Source organism: Centrocercus urophasianus, unplaced genomic scaffold (assembly GCF_019232065.1).
Source record: "Centrocercus urophasianus isolate 14NV4802_14NV808 unplaced genomic scaffold, USGS_Curo_1.0 seq_19, whole genome shotgun sequence".
NCBI classification, from domain to species: Eukaryota; Metazoa; Chordata; class Aves; order Galliformes; family Phasianidae; genus Centrocercus; species Centrocercus urophasianus.
In genome coordinates this window covers 4,653,315-4,681,199 of record NW_024884744.1, presented here as the reverse complement: position 1 = coordinate 4,681,199, position 27,885 = coordinate 4,653,315, and the positions used below count along the sequence as shown (strand labels likewise).

The following is a 27,885-nucleotide window of genomic DNA, read 5'->3' as shown; positions in this document are numbered from 1 at the left end:
CCAGGCTGGAGATGCCCGTGCAAAGACAACAAAAGAAAGCCAAGTCTGTGGTTGATATTCTTAGCAGAGGATTTATTGCATGGATTCTTTCCTAAAGATACTTTATTACATCAAGTCCAGTGCACATTAAGTTCAGATGTTTGCTTTGAATGGATAAGGCCAAAGCACCCATGGATATATACACACCCAGTGAAACAAGGCAGAATGGCAGACATGAAGGAAACAAAAGGATTCAGTTCTGGCAGACCGAGGCCTACCAAGATGCATATCTTATTAAAAATAGCTATTACAGTTAATCAGAGTACATTTATAGAGTGGAACCCAACTCAATGTTTTTGTGCAAAATGAGAGTGGACTTCCATAAAAGCCTGCTTAGCAAAGCCATAAGGTGTTTTACTTTAAACAGTTTATTTACATTGCTTGGATTGGTACAAAATATAAAAGCAGTTTAGTCTGACAGATTCAGAAACATAACTAATTACATATAGACAAGACAGGACACTGGTGGTTAAGAAGCCTCTCTAGTTGAGAACTCCTAATACAGACAGATAGTTAAACAATTACTAAACCATCAAAGAAATGCAGAAATATACATATTTAAATGGTTCCTGAGATAGCAGTGAATCATACTGACTGAGAGGATATGAAAGGAATGAACACACAGCTTTGAAGGACAACAGAAACACATGAAAAAGACAAATAAAAGCCTTAGGAGTACACCTGAAATTTAACACACCCAAACCGGGCCCTCGTCACATCAGTAACCTCATGCATTAAATAATGAGCTATTAACCAAACATTTGGATCTCATAGGTTCTTTGTTTTTTATTGCCATTTTCAAACAGCCCTAACTAAAAGGGAAAGCCTTAACTCTTGAGCATATTCATTTTTCTTTTAATCATTTGTGGTGGACAAAGCTAGCTATAGCCATTAAACTTACTGTTCAAATAAACCAACATACCACTGTATTACAGTGAGGCTGCAGAAGATCACAGTCAGAGAAACTCAATCCCACTTCTTTATAAACAGCTACACTTATAAAATATGTGGAATAAGCAGCTGTACAACAGGTTAACTGTCATACTCAAAAGGTCAGGTACTTCATAATGCATCTCCATTTAAGAAATCAACAGTTTGAACATTAAAGTGCTCAGCCAATTGATTAAGTTAGGCAAGCATGGGAGTCATTCAAACCAGCAGTAAGTTATGTGATCATCATCCTTATTTCAAAATTAGTTTGTTGCTTAGAGGGGACGGTTTCCATAAAAGAAAATGCTTTAATTATGTTGGTGAAAAAATTGTGCAAGGGAATAATGGGTCTTAAGGACCAAGTTACTCACTCCACTGATTACCTGATCCGCATCAGTACAACTAGAAACCCCTTTGTGATTAACTTAGTGTTATCTAACATTTTGCTAATCATTGCTAAGTGCTAATGACTAAGGTACCATTAATGTCAGTAACAGGTCATTTGAACAGCCAGCTGTTTGTCAGTCATTACAGTGTGGCATTGTACTTAAAGCCTGCTTCATATCAAGTGGGTTGTTGATCGACTTAACGTATGACTCCTCTTCTCAAAGATTGAGGGGAGGCTGACCAAGGATGGAGAAGAAATGCCCTGTTGAGGAGGGAAAAAAGAGTAGTTGTGTTGTAATCGATGTCAGTAGATCAGTAGTCATTTCTCAACTTTGATATATACAGATTCCTTACACTTTCTGTCAGGAAGATATTTAAGATGGACAGCCTTTTAAATAAGTCATTCAATATTTCTAGATTTTGAATGGCAAAGTTAAATAGCACCAAACAAGTAGTACAAAGAATAAAAACTTCCCCTTGTTACTAGATCAGAAATACAGAATACAAGAACATGTTTAAAAGCTACTCTTCAAAGGCAAGTATTAGCATGTTCCACATCACTCTTTTTGCACTACTTACCTTCTTCCAAACGTGAGGTTGCTATCATCACAACCTTGGAGGAACTTAGTTCCCCTCATACCCTACAACTGTGTTCTTACTAGGCTTGAGCCCCAAATCAGTCACTGAACACACGTTTTCTTGGCGACAGAGAGATATTCTGTATCACAGTGACTTATCAAAACTTGCTTTAACTGCAAATATTTACACACAATAGGTAGAAACGTGATTTTTCTGGTGGTAGAAACACTAGACTTAAGGACTAAAGACTTAAGTTACAGTGAATCTCATACATAAATACACTCTAATAAGAGTTGCTTCCTAAGAGTTGCTTCTTCGCATCAACTTGGATTTTATAGTTTTTACATCAGTCCTTTAAGTACTTCCACTACCAACCTTCTGTTGCTCATGCTTTTCAGCATGGTTTTGTTTGCTAGGTGGCCTGCTGCAGCCATGTAATTCAGGAACCTTTTAAATAACAATGCTTTGGGCAGGTAAAGGCATGCTTTTCCTCTTTTTTCTTTAGGAAATCTAATGTGTGTCTATAGCACGTCTTCTATTTGCAGCCATATGCTCTATTTGAATGTTAAATCCTAAGCCTCTTTATATTGCTGTTCTAATTAACAGTTCATAGGGATATATGTTTTTTTATCCTTTACATATGGGAAACAAGAAGTTAAAACCACAGATAAAGTTAGCCATACAAGACCACCCTGCAGTTAAAATACTGGTCCTGAGGACTCTGGCACCGGCTGGCAAGCTACACTGCTGCCTGGACACAATGAATTGAAACAAGTAGTTGTTCAATATTATTTTAATTAGGTCTAACTTTTCTTAATTAAAAGTTAAGAAGGATCTCTGAAAGAATTAACTTGGCATTCAAAAGCAGAAATAGCACAGTGCGTCAGTGCTGAGTAACCCAAAGCATTACAAGTCAAAGGAGAACTCAATACTGTTTATAACTCTGTGGATTCCAGGTTTTAGGTAGCTGTACCAATTTGTCTTAATCAGGATTGGGTGCTGACTTCATACAAGGTGGGCATTAACAGCCAGGATTGGACATACATAACTTCCCAGCACCATACTTGTTATCTTCAGCACCAAGGTGATAGTAATAATAGGGATAGGACAATAGGAAAATAGGACATAATAGGGATAGGAAGAAGTTCTGTCTTCTTCTATAGCACTTGATAAATGACTATTTGGAGAGCCAGGACAGAGCACAGGTCAAGGCCTGGGCTTCTGAGAGCTCAGATCAACGGAATTGGAGCAATGGACATTAACACCACATTTCACAGAGCCATTTAGGCCACATGAAGACAATGAACGGGCAATCTACAGTTAGGAAGGATTTAAGAGTCCAAGCATGAAGACATCTAAGCTTCAGTGATTTTTCCACTACTTACCCCTCCCCACATGAACACAGTGCCAGGATTTTAATTAAAACAATGCCTCGATTACAGGTTCGGCTCCCTGAGTGATCTCAGACAGATTTCCTACAGCTTTAGTTTGCTACTCAAGAACCATATTACCATCTATTTGAAAGGCCCTGTTCCCCCCCCCCTTCAAAACTGCTCACTATGCTAAAGCCTATCCCCATTTCTTGGAGATCATGCTTAGAAGGGAGTGTATATAATACATAAAACTAATGTTAGAATTAAAAAAAAGATGAATCTCTAACCTCATGACTCAACCAAAACAGCTTTATGCCAATTCCATAGGGTGGGAGATGGATTAAAAACCCTATATAACATCAAATGGAACTCACGCTCTGCTGCCAAGCTGCAGCTTACTCTGAGGTCCAAAAGTTATGAGGAAAAAAATAAAACAAGTTTTACTACTAAATTCCTGTCATTATAGAAAAGTAGTTAAGTACAGAGAAACAGGAAAAAATGCACAACTTGTACTTTCATGAGAAATGAGATAGTTCTACATCAAAACAAGGGCGGAATATTAGAATTCCAAAACAACTGTTGAAGCAATCATAATTGAAGAAAATCACCACACAGAACTGGGTTATAGCCAATCTCATTTTCTGTTAATTTCCCATAAACCAAGGGAGTTCACTGTCACACTTCCTCCCTTCATTAATTTGTATTTCTTCATGCCTATCTAATGTGACAGATAGTATGGCAGTCTGTGTTGCACAATTTAAAGGCCACTCAAACATACTGAATTATCTCTGTATTAAGATTCTGACATACAAATCAGTAGTAGAAAGATGCACAGGAAATCCTGCTCTTGACTAGCTGTCCTACAAACTGCAGAATTTAAAGTAATGTTCACTCAACGCAGACTTACTCAAAAAACTAAAAGATGATGGAAAAATCTCCCAAATCTAGAGCAATATGCTAGACTGTATTAGAAAATTGTCTGAGCTAATGCAGCAGAAGAGAGCTGCAATAGATAGCCAAGCATAGCAGCAGTTGCAGCAAAGACCAAATTTATTTCACCAAGATTTTGATGAGCAGGTAACTCGCTTGCCTTTTTAAAAGCTACCAGGCTGCAACATCGATAGCTCTCTACACATCCTTCCCAGTTTGTTTCATGGGATGCCTATTACTTTGTCCACTGGTGTTCTCACCACACTATTCAGAGGTCTACATTTCATTTGTGTTTTGTCCAAAATGCAATAGCCCAAACCAACATATAGAAGTGCTGGGAGTTTCTTGCTAGTTCAGAGTAGGATGCATATTCCAGTTCCTGCAAGTTTATTTGCAGCTTAAATGTATTAACAGTTCCCAGGTTCTGCTACATACTAGCACATCTTCCTGCATTCTCAGTAAGCAAGCCTTATTAAACAATTGTACTCTGAAAAGAACACATCTATTAATATAGATAAAAATAATTTTCTCCACTGCAGATCTTGAAATTGTTGTAAGATCGACATTAGAACGACTGTGGTCTTAAGCAAGTTGCTTCTTTGGCCTGCACAGCTAATTAACTTACCGCTAACGACGACGTACTGGTCAGGCGGCTGCCTATATAACTCTCATTAGCTGAGCTGGGACTTCTTCCTTCTGTTGCACTGTGTGACATTAAAGCCCTTCGAAGAGCTCTCTTCGGTGTTTTTGAGAAAGAAAATGCTCTCGTAACCTGGGGAGTTTGACAAGCACTGTTACACACTGACAAAGATCAGGCTGCAATAGCTACCACAGTAAGGTACTATTCAAGTTTTGAACATCTGTAGGACAGGACAAGCTCTGAGCTAGGAGGACATGATAGCTCTTCCCCACATTAAAAAATTAAGACCAAATAAACAAAAGACAACTTGCAACTGGGTCTGACTTTTAGGAGTCCCCACAACCCGTGCTATTGTCACTTGTCTGCATGACAGCAGCATTTTGGAAAAAAATAAGAGATGAGAAAAGTAAAAAAACAAGGTCTGGTCAACTAGACTTCCCCACATCCCTTGCATTTTGAAAGGTCAGCTCCCCTTGAATTAAGATTCTTTCAGTTCAGCCTTCAGCACCTTCTAAACTACAGTAGCCTCTACAGTTTCCCCAGGAAACAGCATCATCTTGATGAGAATAAGCCTGCATCAAGGCTGCTGAGAAGAATGGAGAACAGATTCTTCCTTGCTGCTTCACCCTCTGTCAGTCCCCTCATATTCCACAGGCTTCAGTAGAACCACACCAAGAGCACAGCCTACATGACAGAGCAGACAGGCAGCCCTCCTCCTGCTTCCCAGGCAATCCCTCCCAGCAACACAGAGCACACTTCAATTAAGAGCAGCTTAAGCCATATACAAAAGGAAGCACATAAAGGCAGAAAACAGCCTTCAACACTTATTTCCTTGTAACTTTGAAATCTGACATTAGAGCATGCACAGTTATCTTACTTCTGAAAGATTTTGAAATTTGATAACTGCCAACACCACTCAATATGCTAAAAGCAGTTACAGTTGAGGTCTGTTTTCCTGAAGTTTAATCATTTGAACATTGTAAATAAAGTTCCATAATGATATCAATAATACCTATATAATATTTACAACTACAACACTTAAGATACTCCAATTAAGATACCCCAAAACTACCCTCAAGCCCTCAAGCACTCCCTACCTTCTGCCTTTAAGGAGAAAACTTATGAGTCTCACTGAGATTAAGTTCTTCCTACAACTGCTATAAGTTCTACAAAGCCCTTGAAATGGAATACTAATGCCATTCTGACTAGAATGTATTCTGCTGCAAAGCACAGTTTTTGTAGTACCTTACCTTTTTTGATGTTTTCTTTATTGCCCTAGATGCTCTACTTAAAGTACTGTCCATATCTTTAGTATTTACTTCAACTGAATCAGGATCAGCAGCATAAATAAGGTTTTCCTGCAGACAAACATAGTCTTAGTGGTTTCACAAACACAAGCACTTGAAAAAATATAATTCTCTAATTCATTAAGTCAGGTTTAGAGATTTTTTAATAGCTGCATTCCTCTGTATTTCTCTTACAATACAGAGAAAAACTATTTGTGTTGAAGCGGTTTCGTGATATTAACCACCAGTAGTCAGCTACAGAATGACTTTATTACCTTCATGTTTGTTTACCCAGTTTCAAGTTCAGGGGTAACTAAAGCAAAGGCAGTAGGTCTGAAGCACTCACGAGGAGTTCCAAACTAAATACTTGTTTCTTTCACTGGCACATAAGACCCTTCTTAAGAAAAACGTTAAGGACACCAAGCAAGGTCTATGGCTACTCCCACTGCCTAGCAGACTAGTTAAAGTTTTTTACTGCCACCATGTGGCAAGTCTATGCTATCTCTCATTGTCACACAGTATTGAGAGTTACTGAAAACACAAAGAAACCTTAGACTGAAGTTCAGCTTGCCACTTACATTAGCAAAAAAGTTACGTACTCACTACAAACCAATAATTACATAAATTATAATTAATAGCAATCTATTACACTGAATACTATTTGTCAGCAAATGATTCTGAATGCTGTGGGCACAATGAACTAATTTTGTCACATATAGATGAATTTTCTATTTCTATTTTTCCTATTTCCACTCCTTTCTGTTATACTTCATAGAATCAAGAGTGAATACAGGTGACTGATACAGATTGAAGTAAATTAACCCATCTGAATGGGTGCTTCTCCTGCTCTGTACTTGGAAGAAAGAAACCACAACACCAAGTTTCATATTCCAACATTCCTCAAAGAGATTCTAAGCAAGACAGAAGATATTTTAATGCAAGTGTGTTCTAAAGTACTCAAAGACACAAATACTATACACCAAGAAAACAGTGCAGAACGTAAAACATTACCTACAAAACCAAGCTGGTTTGCCTCACATACTGTGTGAATTTTCAGCAAATTTGAATTACATATGCACATATTCTTATATATTCATATATAGTTAGAATGTTGGGCAAAAGACTTTTGCCCTAATTGGAAGGGATCTGCACTCCCAATTAATAGTTTCTGGCTATGAAAAAAGTGTGTAAAGTGTGCATGCACATCGAGCTTTTAAGATAAATGAAGGCCAGCATCTCTTATTTCCCTATTTTAAGGTTGGAGGAATGTCTGTAGCATGATGATGCTTCACACCCCTTATGCCCTCATGCCCATACATAAAAAAAACTAACAAAAATTAAACCTAACACAAAGAGTTAAACCAACATATAATTCACAATGCTAAGATTGCAGATAAACAGTGAAAGCAAGCTGAAGACAATCTGGTTGAGATTTGCCCTACGGAAGCTCAGCAGTGCAGAGTTTGAATTATTTATAATTTGTGCTGGGTGAAAGGTGTGATTCTTTCATGTATTTACTAGCTTCTGCAGAAGCTAACTTTGAGGCTGCTTCCTCTTCCACTTTTTAACCACTTACTTGCCTACATGCTAGCACAAAGATTTGCTGCTCTACTTCACCTAGAGCACATCTACTATTAACAAGTTCTTTACTTTTCTGTATTTCAAGCCAACAGAGCAAAATATTTCCAGACAACATGGCTGCAGAGAACTTACTGCATCTGCTTTACAAATTGTGTTAGCTACATGTCGACACAATGTTTTCAGCCAGTCTTCTTTAGGAGGTTCTTCACTGGTCATTTGGAAACTGAATAGCTTGTTGTTGTGTTCTGTAGGTGGGCGAACAACTAAGGCAAAAGCTTTGTGGCAATCTACAGACATTTTAGAAGAACAAACAAACAAGACAGAGGTAAGACAAGAGAATTCTATTTCATATGACTTCCCACCCCAAAGGAGGATAATGGGAATAATCTTTTAGAGTTAACCCTTCAGCTTCCAGAAGTTAGACTTAGAGGTTATGTAACTTAGTACAAGGAATTTATTACTTGCACAACTGCAGAACTGCATGAGCTTGCACACTGTAGTCTAGACTATTTAATTTTCACTGATACAGCAGTGAATATTCTTTGACTCATGAAGTTTTGGACAGATTGTTCCTTCTGTTGACAAAAAAAAAAAAAACATTTACCCTGTTGTGTAAGGCAGTGAAAGCAACAAAAGATGTCAGTAATAAACATGACATTCAAAGTGCTGCAGTTGAAGTTTTAGACTTGACCAACATTGCTCACTTAAGAGCAGAAAGTAAATCAATTGCTGATACTTTAGAGGACATTCAGCCAAAGCGTGCTAAACACAGTTAAGGAAAGAAACAATTTTAAAAACAGCATCCTCTAAGTCAGGGTAGCTGACCTCTTCCAAGTAGCATATTGAAGTTTAAGCAAATATTAAACAGACACTTGTCTGATGGGAGACATTTATATAAGTCCCTGAATAAACCTCAGTATCATACCATAAATGAAGAAAAACCTCTTAAAAGAAGACTTAAGCTAACTTTTTGTAGGCAGTTTTCAGCAGTTAAGCAACACGTTTATGACCTACCTGCTTTGTCATTCCTGTTTCTCATTAGCTTTCTAGATACAGGTGCTTCAGAGAAGAAACCACAACAATTCCAAAGTGCATGTTGATCACCCCAAGTGAAATATCAAATTTATCTTTCTAGGGTACAGATGTTGAACCTACTCTTAGGATTCTTAGCAAGGTTGGAATACTACTTGTAGCACTGGTCCTGCTGCTCTAGTAATGCTTTACTTTAGTGAAACGTTTATAGCCTCAGTATGGGAAAGCAGCCACAGAAATCAAGTCATTTAAGTTTTTTTTAAGGTTTTTTTTTTTTTTCCCTAAGAGGCTAAGCATAGCTCCTGAGCATCGTTACCACCTTTTATACAATATTTAGTTTCATAACAAAAGCTTTTTCCTCTGCTTTGGACTGAAGTCTCATCTGTTTTTTTGTAGTTTGAGTTTTGTTGTTTTTGTTGTTGCTTTTTTTGCTTTGTAATTTCAGAGCTGTCAAATGCAGTACCTTAAGTCATACTGTCATTTGGTTAACAAATGGTTTCTAACTCCACCTAATAGCTCTGTCAGATCTAGCAGCCCACAGTGAGTCTTGAAAAGCCAAAAAATGCCAAAACTGGACATTTTCAAGCTTGCAGACAGCTTCAAACAGCAGTTTATACTAGAATCTCATACCTGACTTGTCATACAACAAATATGCCCTGGCATTCTGTCTCACGATGGGAAAACCTTCATCCTTTAAAAGGGAGTTTTCATTGCTGTTGGGGCTTTTTAGATCATACAGACCTTCTGTCTCCCTGATATCCAGGACTTTTTTGATCTGGGAGAGAGGCATGAGTACAACATGCTTAAGAGAAGCAGGAGGTCTTGTGTGGCCATGAGGACTCTTGAAAGCACCAATGACTTTGTGACGCTTCCTTGCAATCTGCAGTTAAATAAAAGACAGGCTAAACTTAGAAAGCTATTATTGTTTTATTTGTCTTCTATATTCTTACCTTCTAAAATTCAGGAATGAAAATAAAGCCTCGCTACAGAAAAATACACTTGGAGCATTTTAAAGAACTACATTACTGTACAACAAAAGTCTTCAGTGAATTTGAGATAAAAGATGCTTATAGACAGTTCAAGTGGCCAAGAAATACTTGTTACTTAGCAGCAACACCCTCACCTCTGGAAAAAAACGAAGAAGGAAAGCAGCTTTGTATTACAAGTCTCAATTCTACCCTGAAGAACAAGCAAAGGCTCAGAAAACTACTACAAGTCAGTCAAGGTTTAAACACTGAAGACAATGCCCACGTGAGTAAATCAAAACAGACTGTGGTGAGTACTGTCCTGAAAGTGTTGTTTGCTGTTACTCATCCATGCAGTCATGGTGTAGATTTTGACAGTGGAGGTAGGTTAGTTTTAACTTCATATTAAAAACAGAGGTAACATCACTGGTAACATCAGTTTTTATTTTACAGAAGAGATACTTTCAATTAAGGTTCTTGGCTTGTTTTCACTTTCCCTTCCATCATTCACAAGTGACAAGTGAAACTAAGTCAGCTTTACTCCTAGGTACTTTTCATCATGTATCTTCTTAACATAATATTAGTCTAGATACATGATATGTGGACCCGTTTTCTTTGTTGGCCAAAGCACAAACAGCCCTATCTCAGAGGTACATATATTCACATTAAATACAATTAAACTTTAAACACACCAACAACCTGCTGAGCCAGACTCCAGCACTTTTTCATCCATTGCTACTACTTAAAGTGCCATGCAGATATGTAATTAAACATATTGAGAATTAAGGAGAATGCTTAAGCAGAAAAGAATAGAAACTTATTTCTCAGAGAAGTATAGATATTGGCATACAACACAGAAATGCTAGGAAAATACTGTAATATTGTTTGATACTACTGCATGTAATAATGAAAAAAGTTCAGTGAGTGACAGGACAAGTATCAGTCATTTATGGTGCTAATTTTCAAAGTGTGTTAGATACATTGGCCTTACTTCCATATAGAATTGTTAATTGCTTTTCCAAGGCAAATATGCCCTTCATTGCTCTTTAATGTCAACTTCTTAATCTTGCTATAAGATCATCCAAAACTGATCAGCTACTTGCGTTACTTATACAGTACCTACCAAAAAGGTAACATCAGGATGTGTTGAACTATCAGCTGCCTGTGACTTAATTCTTAATTCTTCTTAATTCTGTGACTTTTTTTTTTTTTTGCAACTCATTAGAAGTAAATAAAGAGACAGGTTAAACTTAGAAAGCTATTGTTGTTTTATTCTTCTATATTCTTACCTTCTAAAATTCAGGAAATGTTACATTTTACAACTCATTAGAAGTATTCATACAGTAATCTTACCTCTAAGCAGTCATTAAACAGAAAGAGCGTGACCTGTTCTCCCCTGTCACAGAGATCATCACCAAGTGCAACAGTTTCCAAACGCTGAACTAAGCTTCGGTGAGAGGACAAGAGATTGGCCTATGCAACAGAAGCAAAAAGCTCATTAAGCATTTAATTCGAGTGCTGGATTACTACTTGCTTACAACTTAACACTGGAAATCTATTTAAAACAGTACCACTGCATTTTAACCTCACATTTTCTTGAAGAGGGAGCAAGAAAGCAAGCAATCATTTTTACAGGTCTGCAACTTCAGAAAAATTACTTACTGGACATCCATCAACTTCATAGACAACCTCGAAGAACTGCCTTTGTGCCTCTGTTTTCCTCTTGTCTTCATTAATATGCCTGAGGAAAGCACATTGTATTACATTTATCTCCAATATCAAGCAACTGTAAATGATTCAACTGCATTTAAGACAAAAATTAAGCTGAGCATTCAGAAAGCTTACAGAGTAGCACTTGGACATACAGAAGTAAATGTACTCTACACGTATCCAAGCACCATATGCTAAGCAGGCATACATGAAGCTTCAGAACTATAACATGACAAGAATATTGTTCTATTAGCTGACATAGCATTCAGTTATTCCAGTTTCCCTCCCTACCCCAGGAGGAAGGAACCAGAGATCAATTCTCATATGCTGCATTCTACAGGTCTCTCAACACCACCCTAAGTCAACACTACAGTTCACCAGAAGTCAAAAACCAAAGTAATTAGACATTAGAAGTTGTTAGAAATCAGACAAACATTTGCTGAAATAGATACATAAAAGTCTCATTGTTGGAGACACATGCTGCAATTCAGAAGAGGTGAGCCTTATAATCTGAACAGCTTCAGCTCTTAGCCTGCAGAATGGTGCTATCAATAAAGAAGCACAACACAGATAAGCTTTCACCAATATTACACAACCTCTCATTGGAAATTTGTATATACCGAAGACTTAAAAGATGCTACCTATCCCCCACATCTCTTCCACTCTGTAGAGGACAGAAATAACCAGAACAGAGCAGACAGAACAAAAGAATCAAAAGGTTCAGCTTCATACACAGGTAGGAAGTCAGCAGCCATTCAGATAGAAGCAGTGGGTAACAACAGAAGCTTTTCAAGGACATCAAGGGCTCTTGCACAGGATAACAGAATGATGGCAGTGGCAGAAGGGAGACTGATCTGAGAAGCCACAGATTAATTTAAGTATTTGATAGCTTGTTTCCCCTCCACTCACTCTTCAGGTGGAGAATCCTTTGGCAATCATGGTAATCACCACTTCCTGAGGAATGCATATTACACACACTTAAATGGAGACAAAACATATGGTAGCAATATGCTTTAAGTAAGGACAATTTAGAAGAGATGAATAGATGCATACATCTAACAGTTTTGTAGAATGAATTTCACTTACGTCATCACTTCCTTTAATGATTCAATAGCTCTCTCTAGAATGATTTTATCTGGGTTGTCTTCTGCTGTATGCTTCTTAAGATCTACAATTCAAAACATTGCAAGTTTTCAGACCCTTAAGAATAAAATGTTGAGAATTTGAAAAGAAGTAGGAAGACAATTTGATTTTCTAAGTTAAAGCCATCTCATATCATTTTATCCCCATGAACTACCTAGCACAGCAGCCTGCTAAAAGCAGCCTTCAGTCTTCAACTGAAGTAGTTGAACACGTGTGAGACTTATGCACCACTGTACTTATGTTGGCATATGGTCCTTGCCTTCAGCTTCCAATACAAGTTTAACTGCATGGTAAGCTTACATTGCTACCATTAATAGCCAGTTTTACAAGGACTATCTACATGCTTTATTAAGTACCCCGATTCCTGCCTTAAGAAGTTGATGTTGTAGTTTGTGAAGACAACGTTAACTCACACACATCTAACAGATTTTATCATTATAACAGTAAGTGGTGATCTCAAGAGAAACACATGAAGCTGTAGCCTTGCTGATACAAATTTCTCTCTCATCCTCATTCAAAACAAGCTTTTCTTCTGACTGTCCCTGTATATATCTGAGGTACACAAGTGACATTTTCTTCAACTATGCTTTCTTCAGTAAGTGGTCTTGCTGATTACCATTCAGTGTGATTAACTCACAGAAACAAATATGCTTCATGTGAGAAAAGCCATTCTAATCATGCCAAAAGCAGCATTATCTTGGTTTTAAATACCAAGATCAAGCACACAAAAAACACAAGATTACCATTTAGTAGTAGAACAACACTAGGCAACCTTTGAACAGGACGGATAAGTAGTTCAGCTAGGCTTTGACGACCACATTCTGGTTTAGCTTGGTTTATCTAGAAGAAAAGGGGAAAAAAGGAAACAACTCTTATTTTTCCAATAAAAGGTAAGTGTTGTATTCTCCAAGGCTAGCAATGCAGTAGAAGTTTCTCAGAGCCTTTCAACACAGGTTCACAGTCATTAAGCAATCATGTGAGAAGACATTCAAATCTAGATGGTGTTTATCACTTCTCAGAATGATTCAACTATCCACATGACCAACTTCTCAGACTTGTCTCACTATGCCTTAGGATATGAAGCAAAGGGACAGCTGATTGCATTCTTTATCATTTCCCCATCATTTAAACATTAATATGCAGAAAAAGTCCCCAGTACCTAAGAAAACAAGAACTGAGACCTTATAGCTTGATTTCTTTGGGGTTTTCTTGTTTTGAGATATGCTTGTTGGATGCAGAAGATTTAAAGCTACACTGAACCAGCAGTCAGCTATACAGGTTTATCTAGAACCTTGGAAGTATAAAGACTCCTCTACAATTTTTCTTTAAAGAGTCTCTTCTCTTAAATCCTCACACTCCTTCTTATTAGCTGCAGGAATAGTGAGACATTCTACCTACTTGGAACTTCATAACTGCTAAGAGTGTTCCCAGAATAGCTTTCAGCTCAAGTCTTTAGCACCAGGAGAGGGATCAGTGAAGAGAAAAAGGTATGTATTTGGAAGACAAATAACTTACTCAGCATATAATCAAACTAGCTTAGAAGCTGTAAGAGACAAGGAACCTGGACCTCTTAGTAAAGAGTCTCATGAGAAGCTTAAGGGATTGAAGCTCAAATCCTTCCTATTTCTGTCTCTCCAAGAAGCATTCAACATTCAAGCTTTTAAAATTTCAAGTTCCTCATCAACTGCACTAAACAGTTTACTTGGTGATAGCTGCCAAGTTCACACAACTTTGAGCAAAACACTTACCTTCAGGAAGGCATGAAATCTTGGCTTCTGTTTTTCACATCTAGTAATAGTTTCCTTGCTCATTTCAAAGAAGTTCACAAATGGTGGATATGTTTTCAACAAGTCTTTTGACTGAAAAATAAACAACTGTTAGAGATCCACTTTACGTATGACGTAGCACTGCACGTATATTCATACACCTGAGCTGTTCAAAGGCCCATTTTGATGAAGAATAAAGCATCGTAAACCTGTGCATGCTCACATAACAAGTTAGAACATTCTTGAATGTCAAATGTTCTAGATTCAAGGCTGCTTATGAAATACAGACTGCTCTCAAAGATCAAGTATAACGTGGCAATCCTAGAAACCACTAAGAGCTCTTTCAAGTAGAGAAGATTCTTACCTCACACAATACTTTCAGTGAAAGTTTTGGAAATTTTAGATATTTCCTCCAGTGTGTGCAATCACTTTTAGGAAAAAAAGACCTTAAATAAGAAATACCTCAAATCAAGAGCTTTTGATTTTTGACAAAATATTCTTTGCCTCAGCATGATTAAGGCAGCAGAAGCACAAGATGAGTAGCAGGCTTACTATGTTAAAAAGCACTGCAGTCCCAGACATTGCTTTCATATTCTGTACATTGTGTACTTGTGAAAAATAAGCAGTCATTATTTACACATTTTAAGTCTTCAAGAAAAATCAAGTGTCTTCAAAAAGTTAACATGCTAATTCCATATTATTGAAAGGAGGCAGAAGAGCACTAAGATTACAGAAAGAGTTCCTTCTACCATTTAAGTAGAAAATGTCTGTAGCACTACAGATTGGAGGCTGTTTTTAATTACACCTTTTTGAAGTTTTAATCCATAATGCAAACAGACAGATGCATACACTTAATCTTGACAGGGATTACTTACACAAAGTATATCACTTAGCTAAGAAGTCTAACCAGAAGATACAGTGATATGAGTCAGTGTTCTTGCTTACTCAGTAGTGCTCTGCTTGCGTTTGCTAGATCCTACAGTGGGTTTGCTTGTAAGGTAATAGTTCATAGTCGTTATAACGCATAAAACCACCCAGAAACTTACATATTTAAGGAAGATATCGCCAATACTTTTGCTTTCAGTCCAATTCACCATAAGATCTTCCAGGTCTTCCTAGATTAGGTGCAAGGATGGGGAGAAGAAAATAACGAGCGTCAACTGCATAAAGCTTTAAGATGGGACCAGTGCTCTGCCAAACACACAATCAGCACAGAAACAGATAACAAAACAGGCAATCCTAAAACCCACACAACTTCACAGTAAGCCTCTTAAGTCTATTAAGAAATGATAGCAAAAACTCCTCTGGTTTACTAAATATACAGCTTTGAATCAATAGAAGCAGAGTCTAACAGTGTCTGAACTAGTCAGCTCTGCAACAAAATGGTATAACAGAAGTTAGGATTAAATGATAATTAGCATAGGTTTCCCTCACTGGGTGCACCAAGGGTTAAGGAGAGTCAGAGCAAGCTGTTAAGCACATATCAGCTTGATAAGGATCAAGCTTATTTATTCTCAGGATACAGGATAATAACAGGAAGAGACAGCACAGCTGAAGTTCAGGATTCCCTTTGAATTGAAAGGTTTCACCACTAGACTCCACTTGTTTCTGCTACTTATTTTCATTCCATCAAAGTTGAGAAAAAACAGACAACTGCAGTACCTAATCAATTCTGAGTACAGTTGATAAATGGCAGTATGAGTTAAGTACAATTCTCAGACTTCAGGTACTTAATTTCTAAATTAAGTTCTTACAGTATATTACAGATTTGCACTTAATTCACCCTAATGAATCTACACATTCAGTAGCTATGACTTAACACAAGCTGAAAGAATTTGAAGTTGCATCATATCTTGCTCTGTAGGAGGAAGTTACAGTTTACCTTGATTTTAGTGTGTACATCCAGAATATCTGGTATGCTACCGAATATAGTCTTAATCTCTTCCTGTGCAAGTATTGGTCCGCCAAGCTGTCCCTCCTTCTCCAACGGAACTTGAAATAACTGATGTATTAGACAAAGAATCATTATATCTTCCATGCATTGTATAAGAAATACTTATGAAAACAATGTTTTTTTTTTGTTTGTTTTTTTTTTTTTTTAAGATCATAATTTCCTGCAGTCACAATATCGATACATCCTGCTCCCACTTAACAAGAACAGATTGTGGTCGAATGTGGGTCTAAAAACTAGGTTAGTTAACATTACTGTAGAATAATCCCTTTATCTTCTCCTCTACTTACACACATTCTTTAGGCATGATAATGAGCCACAGAGGAAACAAACTTCCTAGGAAGTGAAGCTCTTCCTGTAAATTGCTTGCTATTCTGCTCTTCTTGCAGTAGCAAACAGGGTTAGTGTTTTTCCCACATCTACGCACTAATATCTTAAAAACCCAAGTCATAAAGAGCTTATTTTCTTAAAATTCAATATTTTCATATCAACTATAAATTCTAATCTGAGATCTGCAGTTGGTTTATGACTTCCAAGTTTTATAATTAACAACATCTTTAATATACCAGTACATTTTATGCTCATATACATCATTCCTCACATGCATTTAATGCTCTAAGTTCTGAAGAGCCCAAAAACCACAAGTCACTTACCTAAACATTAGGAGTCTTATTACAATTGAATTGTACTTGCTGTAATACCAACTCACCTGAATAATTGTTGTAAGAATATCAACATAGTTACTTTCTGTCTGATATAATTCCTTTGCAACCTGCCATCTTGCAGACTGCTTTAGTGGAAGAGGAGTGGAGTTTTTCGATGGCCTTGTGCAGGATTTCGGCGTTTCTAATTAGAAGATATTTCCAAAAGAAAACAGAGTTCTATTATGAATTAGAGTTCCTGAAAAGGTCACCCTCCAAGAGGGAAGCTTTCAGAATTCAAGGGAATTAAAGGCTAAAAAGGCCATTCTTTATTTAGTCGTCAGAGCTCAGTCTAAAAATGACTTCATTAGTGCTATTATAGACTAACAGTAACGTGTTATTCCTCAGAATAAGTCTTAGACTGATAAACCACTAGTAAGCAATTTACAGACTGGTCAATGACTCAGCCTTCTTACACTTAGTACCGATTGAAGGCTAAGTGCTGAACATTATTTACACATGGGACTTTTTTTAATTTTGCTTTGCTACATCAACAAGTCTTTCAGGTGCCTCTTTGCATTATATATGCAGCCCAAAACCACTGAATGAGATCAGTCTTTACAAGCAAAAACCACAGCATTTCACTGCAGGCAGACGACTGGTGCAAGTGGAAAATGAGGTAGATGAGAAAAGAGGGTTAATTTTTCTTAAAACTAAAGTTAACCTGGAACAGTCCACTATTTTTATATACCTGCATATGTACTGGACAGCAGAGATCTGTATACACCTATTCTGATGTAGAAGTCCATTATAATCACAGCACCTATTAAGTGCTATATCTATTGTTTTCATAATATCACTTCCTGAAACTATCCACTGCTGCATTAGAAGAAGCTTCTGTATGAGGAGTTACAAGAGTTCTAGCACTATCTAAGAAATATGGTCATTGAGAATGAGCTTATTTCTCAGATTCCTTGAATTATGACTCAAAGGCTGTGCCTCTTTCAGATTGCTTATGCGATTTAGAAAGGTTTAGGTTGGAAAAGACCTTAAAGATCACCCCCGTGTCATAAGCAAGGACACAAAATATTGCCCAAAGCCCCATCTAACCTCCCTTGAACATCCCCAGGGATAGGAGATCTCCAAACTTCCCTGGGCAGCCTGTTCCAGCGTCTCACTAAACCTGCAGAGAACAATCCCTTCTTAGTATCTAATCTAAATCTACCCTCTTCATTTAAAACCATTGCCTCTTACATAAAAGAAAGATATAATGCTTTTACATTCTTTTAAAATCTTCTTCTTTTAAGAGTACCAGTAACTCCTCTCTGTAAGTACTGTTGAATATGCTTACTGTGATGAAAAGCAGCAGCCTGGCCTCTGTATCTGAATGCCTCACTTCGACCCTGCATCCCACACACTTCAAGTAAAAAGTCTGGAATTACCCAGGAAACCTGTAGCAAATTCTGAAAGACTTCTCCATCATTACCATTATCACTTGTATGCAGAGATATCTTAAACACTGCAAGTGCACCTAAATGAAGGTCTTTAACTGTACCTCCGTTGGTTGTGCTTGATTCTGGAGTGTTAGAAATGTCCAACAAGGACCCAAGAGAAAGCGAGTGTTCAGCTGATGGGCGCTTCCGAGGAGGAAAAGGTGACATGTCTGTTTCTCTAGTCAGCTGTGCAAGAGTCTCTTTCAAACGACGTCTTTTACGATTGCTGTTTGGAGTACTCAGAGAAAGCTGTGACACAGACTTCTTGAGGCCAGGACTCTCTGACTGTAGAGAAAGAAAGTTCAGTTTAGTCTTTTCACTTGCTGTTTCCAGCAAAACTCAAGGCAAAGATAGGTCAGATGAGCACACAAAACATTTTTCCCCCCCTCAAGAAAACCAGACAAAGCCCTATTTTTATTTTGCAAAAAAAATAGGAGTCATACATTTATGCTGTTGTTTTGTTTTTGCTTTTAGTAAAACTTGATTCATGTTTCAGGAAACAAAATGTTTTCTGAAATCAATACTCTAAGGGTAAACTTAAAATTCATGACCTGGGATTTAAGTGCAGCTTAAAAAAATTAATTTCTGGCCCCACACATACTAATTTCACCACCAAGTACAAGCTGTGTTGAATTCATTCATACAATACACACCTTCTCAAATAAATACATGGACTCTCCAGCTCTGGCATCCATTTGAATGCTTCCCCAGAACCACTGAAGAATAAGGAAACCACACATAAAAATCACATTGTTAAAAATGCTCAGAGTAATGTATGTAGTACTATGACAATTTGCACACTGAATGCAAACAAGTAGCTTAAGCTAAAGAAAAAAAGTCTCACATGGAGCAGTATAAGGTGTATTCCTTCAAGAATCTGTAAGCACTAACCTCTTGCTTTACAATATAAAGTTTCTTTAAAGGTTCAAATGGAATCTCTTTTACTGTACTTTCTTCAACCACTAAGTGTGTACACCTTTCATCACCAACTGGTAAATAACATCCTCCTATAGAAATAAGAAAACAAAGAGGTAAATTGCAAGACAGAATCATATTATTGTTGAAGTTGTTTGCTTGATAGCTTTACAGCACCTAGTATCAAGGACAGAAGAGCCAAGGAGAAAAACTTGCAAAACACCCCATATATTAACAGCAGCAGACAGCTTCTAGGAAATAAGCAGCAGCAAACAGTAGTGAAGTACATCTAGAAAGTGTTGAGAGAAGGCATAGCTGAGAGGGCATTTAAACCTCTCTGGAAATAAACATTGTGCTTTACTGAAAAGTTTGTCCTCCTTATTTGTAGAACAAGGCAGGTATACTCTTTGTGACACAGAGGTTCTAACTTGTGAATATTCTTAAAATCTTTAGAGAAAAAAAAAAAAAAACAGCCAACTTCCATGTTTTGAAGACAATTTGCTATTACAAGCTTGCTGCATTCCCACATCAGTAGTTCTATCACATACATGCTCTAGCAACACAAGGCTGGAACCACTGCTATCAATTACCTCATGACTGTTTACAGAAGTCTTAATGTAACCCTACACTACCAAAAAACTCAAACACCTCGTGTCAAGCATTTCACCAGTAATGTTTGATACCAAAGCTGAAAGTTCCCTAGGATATTTTCAAGCAGCCTGTAATTTCTTTTAAGATGGCCCAGCTTCAATCAGTCTAAGAAGTTTCAAGTCTTCAACAGCTATAAGAATTTAAGACATGTGAAAAATCAATTTAGAGCTTTCCATGTTGAAGATTCTTCATTAATGTCTTAGGATTCATGATCCAGGATTTTGTTTCAGTGAAATCTTTCAGCCATAAGCCCCATTCATTTCAAAGGTCACCATTCACAAACAATAACCTTGCATTTCTGTCATTTCTTCCATGTTTGCTTTCTCTTCATCGGAGAATCCAAGGAAACTTAGCAAGCAGTCCTGGAAGGGAGGAACTTTGAACTGATTTCTAATATCATCATCAGCTGCACAGAAGTCCCTAGAAAAAGGGTGCACAGAAGTAACTAAATCAGTACGACAACACCACTTAAATTCCCAGTACTACAAGTGAACACGTCATAAGATCAGGGTTGAAGGAAACTAAATACCTACATTTCATTCCTTTTCTCCCAAGCTTTATAAATCCACTCCGCTTTCATGATAGGAGTACCAAGACTTACAGCAATCTACAAAACAAGAAGTGCATAAATGGCAACAAATAGTTTTCTACTTAAGTTCCTTCCATGCCAAGAAAAATTCCAACGTAACTTTTACTTTTCAAGACATGTGCTTCAAAAAAAAAAAAAAAAAAAGTGAACCTATTCCTTCAAAAATTATCTGACAGCACAGCCTAGAAGTTAAGATGCATCTCTTTAGTGACTAGAAGACAGGACCAATAGCTTCTTCAAAATTTACTCAAAAGTGCATTATTAGTCCAATATTCTTCACCATAAGCACAAAAAAAAGCCCAAAATCAAATCACAGTTCCAATGGAATACAGAACCTTTCCTGCTTCCTATACTTTTTCAGAAAGATGTACATCCCAGTCTGCTTTTACTAAATAGGAAGCAACTAGTCAAGAGACCGCAAAGTTACCAAACATTTCTTTTTGAGGTGGCAAAAAAAAAAAAAAAAAAAAAAAAAAAAAAAAAAACCAAAACCTGGTTGACCAGAGATCAAAAGTAGGTCTTCTCTTTCAGTTCAAAGATCAGATAGACACATCTGGGAAAAGTAACAGTCAAACAGCTCAAGGAAGAGAGAGTCCAGGAATATGGATGCTTTTGTCATTAATCAAGTTACAATACCTTGTCAACTGAATGCACCCTGAATGATGCCTTCTCAGTGTTCACAGATAAGAATATATACAGATATACACACATAAATGAAGATGTGAAAGCTTTCGCATAACAAGCTAAAACTAAAAGTTTTTTTTTAAAAAGGTGTCAGAAGTCAAGTACTGAAGTTTCACTTAAGTTACTTCAAAGTTTATTTGCCTGTCCAAAAAAAGAGCAAGCACACCATAATAACAACTTGGTTGATGTTTCAGCGATGACATTACCTTAACACTTTGGTTCCTGTTAATTACAAAACTTGTCGACTACAGAGGAAAAACTCTGCATTCAGGGAATCTTTTTAGATATCTAAGAGACAAACAGGTATCCAAGATCGACAGCAGATGCAGATGAATTTGAAATTTGTTACAAGAGGAAAATCGAGAAAGTTCTCACAAAGTACCATTCAAGCTTACATACTCTGAATTTATCCCCATGTGTTGAATTAGCCACCAGATGTGTAACTTTGGAGTTGAAGTCCTTTCGAATAATTCCACCCATATGATGAACTAAGGTCACCAGCTTAACCTGCAAAATAAAGAAAAGGTAAGCTCACAGACAATCTTTTAAAATACACAATGCAGAATGAGAAAGGTACACAAATAATTTACACAACAGGTGATAGAAAGTTGCATTAAATGGCTAGGACTAGAAATGCTTCAGTTTGTTCTCTTTGTTTTTAAGAAGCCATAGCTGATATAAGAACTATTCCCCCTTTCCCTTATTTTTTTTTTTTTAAAAGTTATTTTAGAGATCCTTGTTACGTAGCTTGACAAAGACGTCAAGCCATCAGCACACTGGTGATCAATTTCATGCATAATGCCTTCATTTCACATGAGATAAATTTGAGGCATGTTATCACCAATGACTGGGTCAGTTCTACCTGAAGGGACAGCTGCTAGAATTCACATAAAAGATGGCAAGTTGTCCACTCTGCATCCAGACTACCAAACATCTCTAGCCCTAAGAGCAACTTAAGAAATTATACTTAGTTCAAAAATCAAACTACTGACTGCCAGGCATCCAACAGGAATATCATACACCAATTACATTAGCAAGAAGGTAAAACACTGGAGTACAAGACCACCTCATGCTTACTTCAAGACCCAAGTCCTAACAGCACGACAGCAAGATACAATAACAGCAAGTGCTCTGAATAGTACTGAAAAGCTTTACCTGATCACACTACTTCCTATAAAAATACAAGAACATTAATGGATAAATAAGATCTTATCAAAAAGCCTGAATCTACAAGTGTTTAAACAGCTACAACTCAGTAGTACTTGTTCCATCATTCCAATAAAAAGTGACTCTAGTAAAGTTTTGTTACTATCCATTGACGTCGTTGTTTTTTGATGAGCAACAGAAGAACAAAGCAGCTCATTCCCGACATGGAAGTTCTAGTCATGGTTAAATCCAACAGGTGATAGAACAGAAGCACATTATAAAATCACACTTCACACAGCTTTACCCATCCAAAGGGGAGAAAAAAAAATACTTACTAATTCATCCTTCTTCCTGAATCCTGTAAAGCAGAGTACCAAGTTGAACATACTTGCACAGTACAGTGGACGGCACGAAAAAGGCAAAGGCTGAAACAAGATGAAGTTGGCTCATCAGTTAGAAGTATAATGATGAACGTTTTAACAGAAGCAATATTTTTAATGTAATAGTGTTATTCCTAGTATTAAAGTACATGAAACGCTAGTCCAAGCCTGCATTTTGAGTTCTGCATCAGCTTCAGACATAGCAGTAGTGATAAAATAACTAGAGAATTTCCAAATTCCAAAGCTAGTACGTCACACATTTTCTCTTCCTCAATCCATCTTCCTTTAAGTGAGGACTTTTGAAAGCAAGTGTTTATTAGTACATGTATGCTGTCTTTCATAACAGCATAACCCCACAACTCCCACAGCTACAGCAGTAGAGTTGTAACCTTACCACTATCTGTCCATGCTTTCTCATTAGATAAAGTAATCTAACATGATACTAAAAACCTTTCTTTTCTCCAGCTTACCTTGATGACAATATCTGTGATCCACAAAGCAAAGGAGATTGTTTCAAACACTTCCTACTTACAACTCACTGCATGACAGAACTACTCAGCTGATCTCATAAGCAGCCCATACCTCTCCTTTCTGTGCACAGTGCAGTACTACTGGAGGCCCAACGACACGGCAGTCTGCTTTGCAGAGGTTGTTAAAGATGGAACCTTGGAAGTCTGTTACAACGAAGACAGTCTCAAATTCTGGGGAATCACAATCTCCAAGCTCTTCTATTGTATTCGTCTTTATGTAGGGAACTTTAATTTCCTTGAGCAGGACAGGAAGAGGCAGGATGTTATTCAAGCAACATACTTGAATTAGGATCAAAATTAATTTTTATTTTTGACCATTATGAAAGTGTACTTTCATAATTTTGAAATTCAGACTCTGACAGACACACTATCAAAAAGACAGACAAAAGCTGGATGAGAAACATTGTTTTCTAGTATAAGAACAACTATGAAGCGCATAAAAAAATTCTTAAAGTAATTCCTGCCTCTGAAGAATAAAAAAAATTGCAATTAAGTAGTTTTACTTATCAGTTCACAGTGACAACACAGCAATGACAATAACTACAGGTAGGGAGAAAAAGAGAAGCAAAATGAAATGTCTCCCTTCAGACAATCACAATAGCTTAAGGTGCTTCTGGATGCAATTGAAAAGCAACACTCAGCTTGTAACAGCTAGCTCCATGCTGCATATGATCTAACAAAACAGAAGTCAGTTAAGTTCATTGCTTGGTATTTCTGAAGACTTAACTACATTGTCTAACAATCACTAGTTCCAGACTTTATTTCCTAGAGTTTTGGTTTCTTTTTAATACCAAGAAAACAGAGCATCACCTCTAAAGGTTAAACACAGCTTTCAAGTGAAAAATAAGACAATTAGCCAACCATGAAGCCAGTTCATAGTGAAAACTTGTGTTAGCTGAGTGAGCATGCATTTGGATGTCGGCGCTGATTTCTCACCCCTCTAGAAAACAGCTACTGAAGAGCTGCAGTTATTACTTCCTTGGTAGATGCTTAAAGAAGTTGGAGAAAGTTTTGAGAAGATTGAAGAGTTGTAAGTGACGCCATCAAACATTTGCATAACTTGTGACCATTATCCCAATTAACATAAATTAGAAGAGCCCACACATTTCAGTCCCAATGAAGTGCAACATGCTGCATGCAATCACACGTGCTTAATTGCATGACATACCATATGGGCAATACTTTTTATTAGTTTTTCTTCAGATTTACCAGGGCTAGTTTCCTTTATCTTAATAACTGGCACTTCCATTATCCTAATGGTCTGTGGAAGAGGAGAACTTTAGTACAGAACCACATTGGTTAGCAGAAGTCTGAAAAACAACATCATTCCAGTACTTCTTTTCTCTTTTAAGAAAAGCAAGAAAACAACTCAGACAAACACACATACCTCCAAGGCTTTTAGAAGATCCTCACGCTTCCCTGCTTCCTGAACCAAAACCACTCTTGTTTCTATTTGAGGCATTTCTTCTGTTTGTAGAGAAACAAGGATAACATCCTTATTTCACTAGAAAAACCCATGTTAATTATAAATCAAGCAATAACATCTAGAAGAAGCTGACTATAACCTTTTCAGGACAGCTTATTTATCAGGAACAATCCTGAAAATAAGTGTTGCCTCAAAAAGACTGCTCTGACATTAAGACATGGTCAATCGACTACACAGCATAAACTTCTAATATATGGTACAAAAATTATCCTTCAATTCATGACCATACAGTCAAAGTAAAATTGACTTGATGCTTATAACAGAATTAGATAGCAAGACTTGCTGGAAGATAGACAGATGGTATCTTCACTAGCTTCTATGCTCACTATTGCCTAATAACTAATCAGCTTCACAAAGGAATATGAGAAGCAAAATTAGCTATTTTGTTCTTTTTTCTCAGTGTATCAGTAAGTTCTGAAATGAAAGGAAGAAGGGGCAAGCATAGCCTCCAACAGCCATTTGATCAAGAAGACTGACTGTTTTGCAGGCAAACAGAAATACTCTAGTATGTTTTCGGTTGGGTTTTGGTTGCTTGCATCTTAGGACTAATTAATAAGCTAAATAAGTTTTAAACTCAAGATTATTAATCTTTTTAAAGGCTACTTGTAATTTTGCACAACAGAGCCACTACAGTTTCCAAACACCTGCATCCATTTATCACTTAAAATTATTTACTCCATAGAAGAATCTTTCAATAGTCAGAAGACCCATTTAATTTCATGGCTATAAGCCAAGATTTTGATAACAAAAGGCATTTAAATTTAAGACTCCTCCTTTGCTAGTGGAAGGATCCCATACCAACACCCTTTAGGCTGTACTACATACAACTGCAGTTCAGCAAAGCACTTCTAGCTTCCCAAAACTTAACACCCACAGAGTAATCAGTCATTGTAAAAGTGGTCTTAAACTCCTTACATCACCTTCAACATCTACAACAGATCCTGGAAGCACATTTTCTTTGGAGTTTTCTACAATTTTTGAATCGAGAACAGAAGAATCAGCCAAGAGGCTCCTCCGGCTTTCAGACACCAGTGTGCTGTTGTCAGCCATGATTACTTCTTTCTTTCTTCAACAGCTAGAAGATAGACGTACTCATTTAAGCTACAGTTGCTGAAAAGCTCCTTAATGATCCCCATGATTAAGGCTGTCAGAAGTAACTTTAGACTTCTAAATGAGTTCACCCATTAAAATCCCACTCAAACTGAGAGAACAGTCACAGAAAGTCAGAGAACTGGTAGAAAGGATTGCCTACAAGTCTATTATGGAAATAGTGAAATACCAGCAAAAAAATTAGAGGACAGAGTACTTCATTAAGTTTTGAGTTTTCATGTGAACAGAATTACTTCTGTCATATAAAAACAAGCGCCCAGAAGAGGAACCAACAGTTTGCAAGCAAAGGTTTCTCAAAATGAATCAAAGCCTCTACAAAGCCGAAGCATGCATACAGAGCTATCCACACAATCAAAGCTACTGCCCCACATTACTACAGCACTGTAGATGTATCTGTCGTTAGATGAATTCAGTCTTCTCACAGATAGATGCCATCACTCCTTGTTCATCAAGGCGATGAACTGGAAGAGCATAGCTCTTAATTCTTCCTTTCTGCACGGGTATCTACCTGAATCTTGAACCTGAAAACCATGTTCTAACACACCTGTCCATGAGACAGTGCATTTCCTTTCCTGTATGAAGCAAGAAGTACACATTTCCTCTGATTCATCAGTTACGTTAACATAAGTATTTACTAAGCAATATCAAGAATTACCTAAAATAACCCCTATAATCAAACTGCCGCAGCATAATAACTCTCTGTATCACTTTGACTGAAGAAGTGCTCCTATATTTTAAATGTCCACTAAAAAAAAGCAGTTGCCAAAAGACACGTTAAAGCACTGCTTGAATAAGGATTCTTGAAATAGCAAAACTTGAAATAGCACAAGTTGTGCAATGCCTACCCAGTTACGTGGGAAATAAGAACTGGAAGACAAATGAAGTGAATGTTCTGGCATGACAACACAGGAAGAAAAGCTACTTATCTGCAGTTAGATCACAAACTCTCCAATTAAGTCTGCTGTCAATTTAAAACCCTACAGATTTCTTCACAAATTCATGATATGACTCCTGTCCTACCGCTGTAGTTAGACTTAGAGACATATCAACAAATACACACTTCCAGAGAACCCTGCTGTACATTATAAAGTAACCCATACACTGAGTTGGGCACTGATTTTCTAGATGGTTTTCCTAGTTTATTCACGTGCTTTCACTTTGGATGCTTCAAATTCTGTTATAACAACCCAGATTAGTCAATAACACAGCAAACCTAGTTGCCAGAGCCACACGTGGCAGTGCCAAAGCACAGAACAAACAGCACGCACACACACACAAGACGTGCACACAGCAGCTCCCCCCTACATAAGAGGGAACCTAAAAACGCTTATAAACGATCTCCCTGCGCTTTGGGGAAAACCTGAACATCACAAGATATCCAACCCCTGGAACAAGGCTTAAAGGAGGCGCTGTCACCGAGCTCTCTAAAGCAGGCACGCTCTGCAGGCGGGGTGACGCCCAGCTGCCGCAGCGCTCACGGGCCGCCAGGTGCCAGCAGGCCGGGCCGCCGCCCCACGGGCGACCTCGGGCCTTCCTACGCGGCACGGCCCCATGCTGCCCGCACACGGAGCCGCCCTCTTCGGGCTCGGCTTAGCCCCGACCCGGCCGCACGGCTCCGCGCTGCCCCGACCCGACCCGCCCGGCTCCCTCTCACCGCCACCTGCCACCGACCGCAACAACCACCACCACCATCAGCCGCCGTCACCGATTCAAAAAGCGAGCCGCCGCACTAAGCGCGCCGCCCATTGGCTGCCCGTCACATTTCTGTTCTATAATCCGCCTTCTCATTGGGCCGCTGGAGCGCCCCACCCCCTTCTGAGGTACCCGAGAGCAGGTTGCTGACTGGGCGGGGCGTGCTGCGCGCTGATTGGCTGCAGGGGCGTTTCGAACTCTTCCAACGGTCGCAGGGCCGGGGCCGCGCTGAGGCTCCTCGGTCGCTGCCGCCCCT

At 37.9% G+C, this 27,885-nt stretch overlaps 1 protein-coding gene across 6 annotated transcripts; it reads right to left on the bottom strand.

Annotated features, from left to right (window-relative positions):
* Positions 1–58: 58 nt before the first annotated feature.
* On the bottom strand, positions 59–27,676 carry ECT2 (epithelial cell transforming 2). Of its 6 annotated transcripts, none has more exons than XM_042821096.1 (25): positions 27,609–27,676; positions 25,748–25,902; positions 24,729–24,808; positions 24,510–24,602; positions 23,394–23,576; positions 22,767–22,856; positions 21,685–21,792; positions 20,546–20,619; positions 20,302–20,432; positions 19,338–19,453; positions 19,100–19,162; positions 18,509–18,731; positions 17,022–17,158; positions 16,244–16,363; positions 15,408–15,476; positions 14,344–14,454; positions 13,339–13,435; positions 12,539–12,620; positions 11,405–11,483; positions 11,096–11,215; positions 9,519–9,657; positions 7,878–8,032; positions 6,129–6,236; positions 4,864–5,010; positions 59–1,618 (listed from the first exon to the last, which is right to left on the bottom strand). In XM_042821096.1, the coding sequence occupies exons 2-25, from the start codon at positions 25,875–25,877 to the stop codon at positions 1,529–1,531; spliced, it is 2,745 nt and encodes a 914-aa protein (XP_042677030.1). In that variant the 5' UTR covers positions 25,878–25,902; positions 27,609–27,676; the 3' UTR covers positions 59–1,528. The 6 variants fall into 6 exon arrangements, with proteins under 6 accessions (XP_042677030.1, XP_042677029.1, XP_042677031.1 ...); XM_042821095.1 differs by having other exon boundaries at positions 27,598–27,638; XM_042821097.1 differs by having other exon boundaries at positions 27,592–27,637.
* Positions 27,677–27,885: the final 209 nt, after the last annotated feature.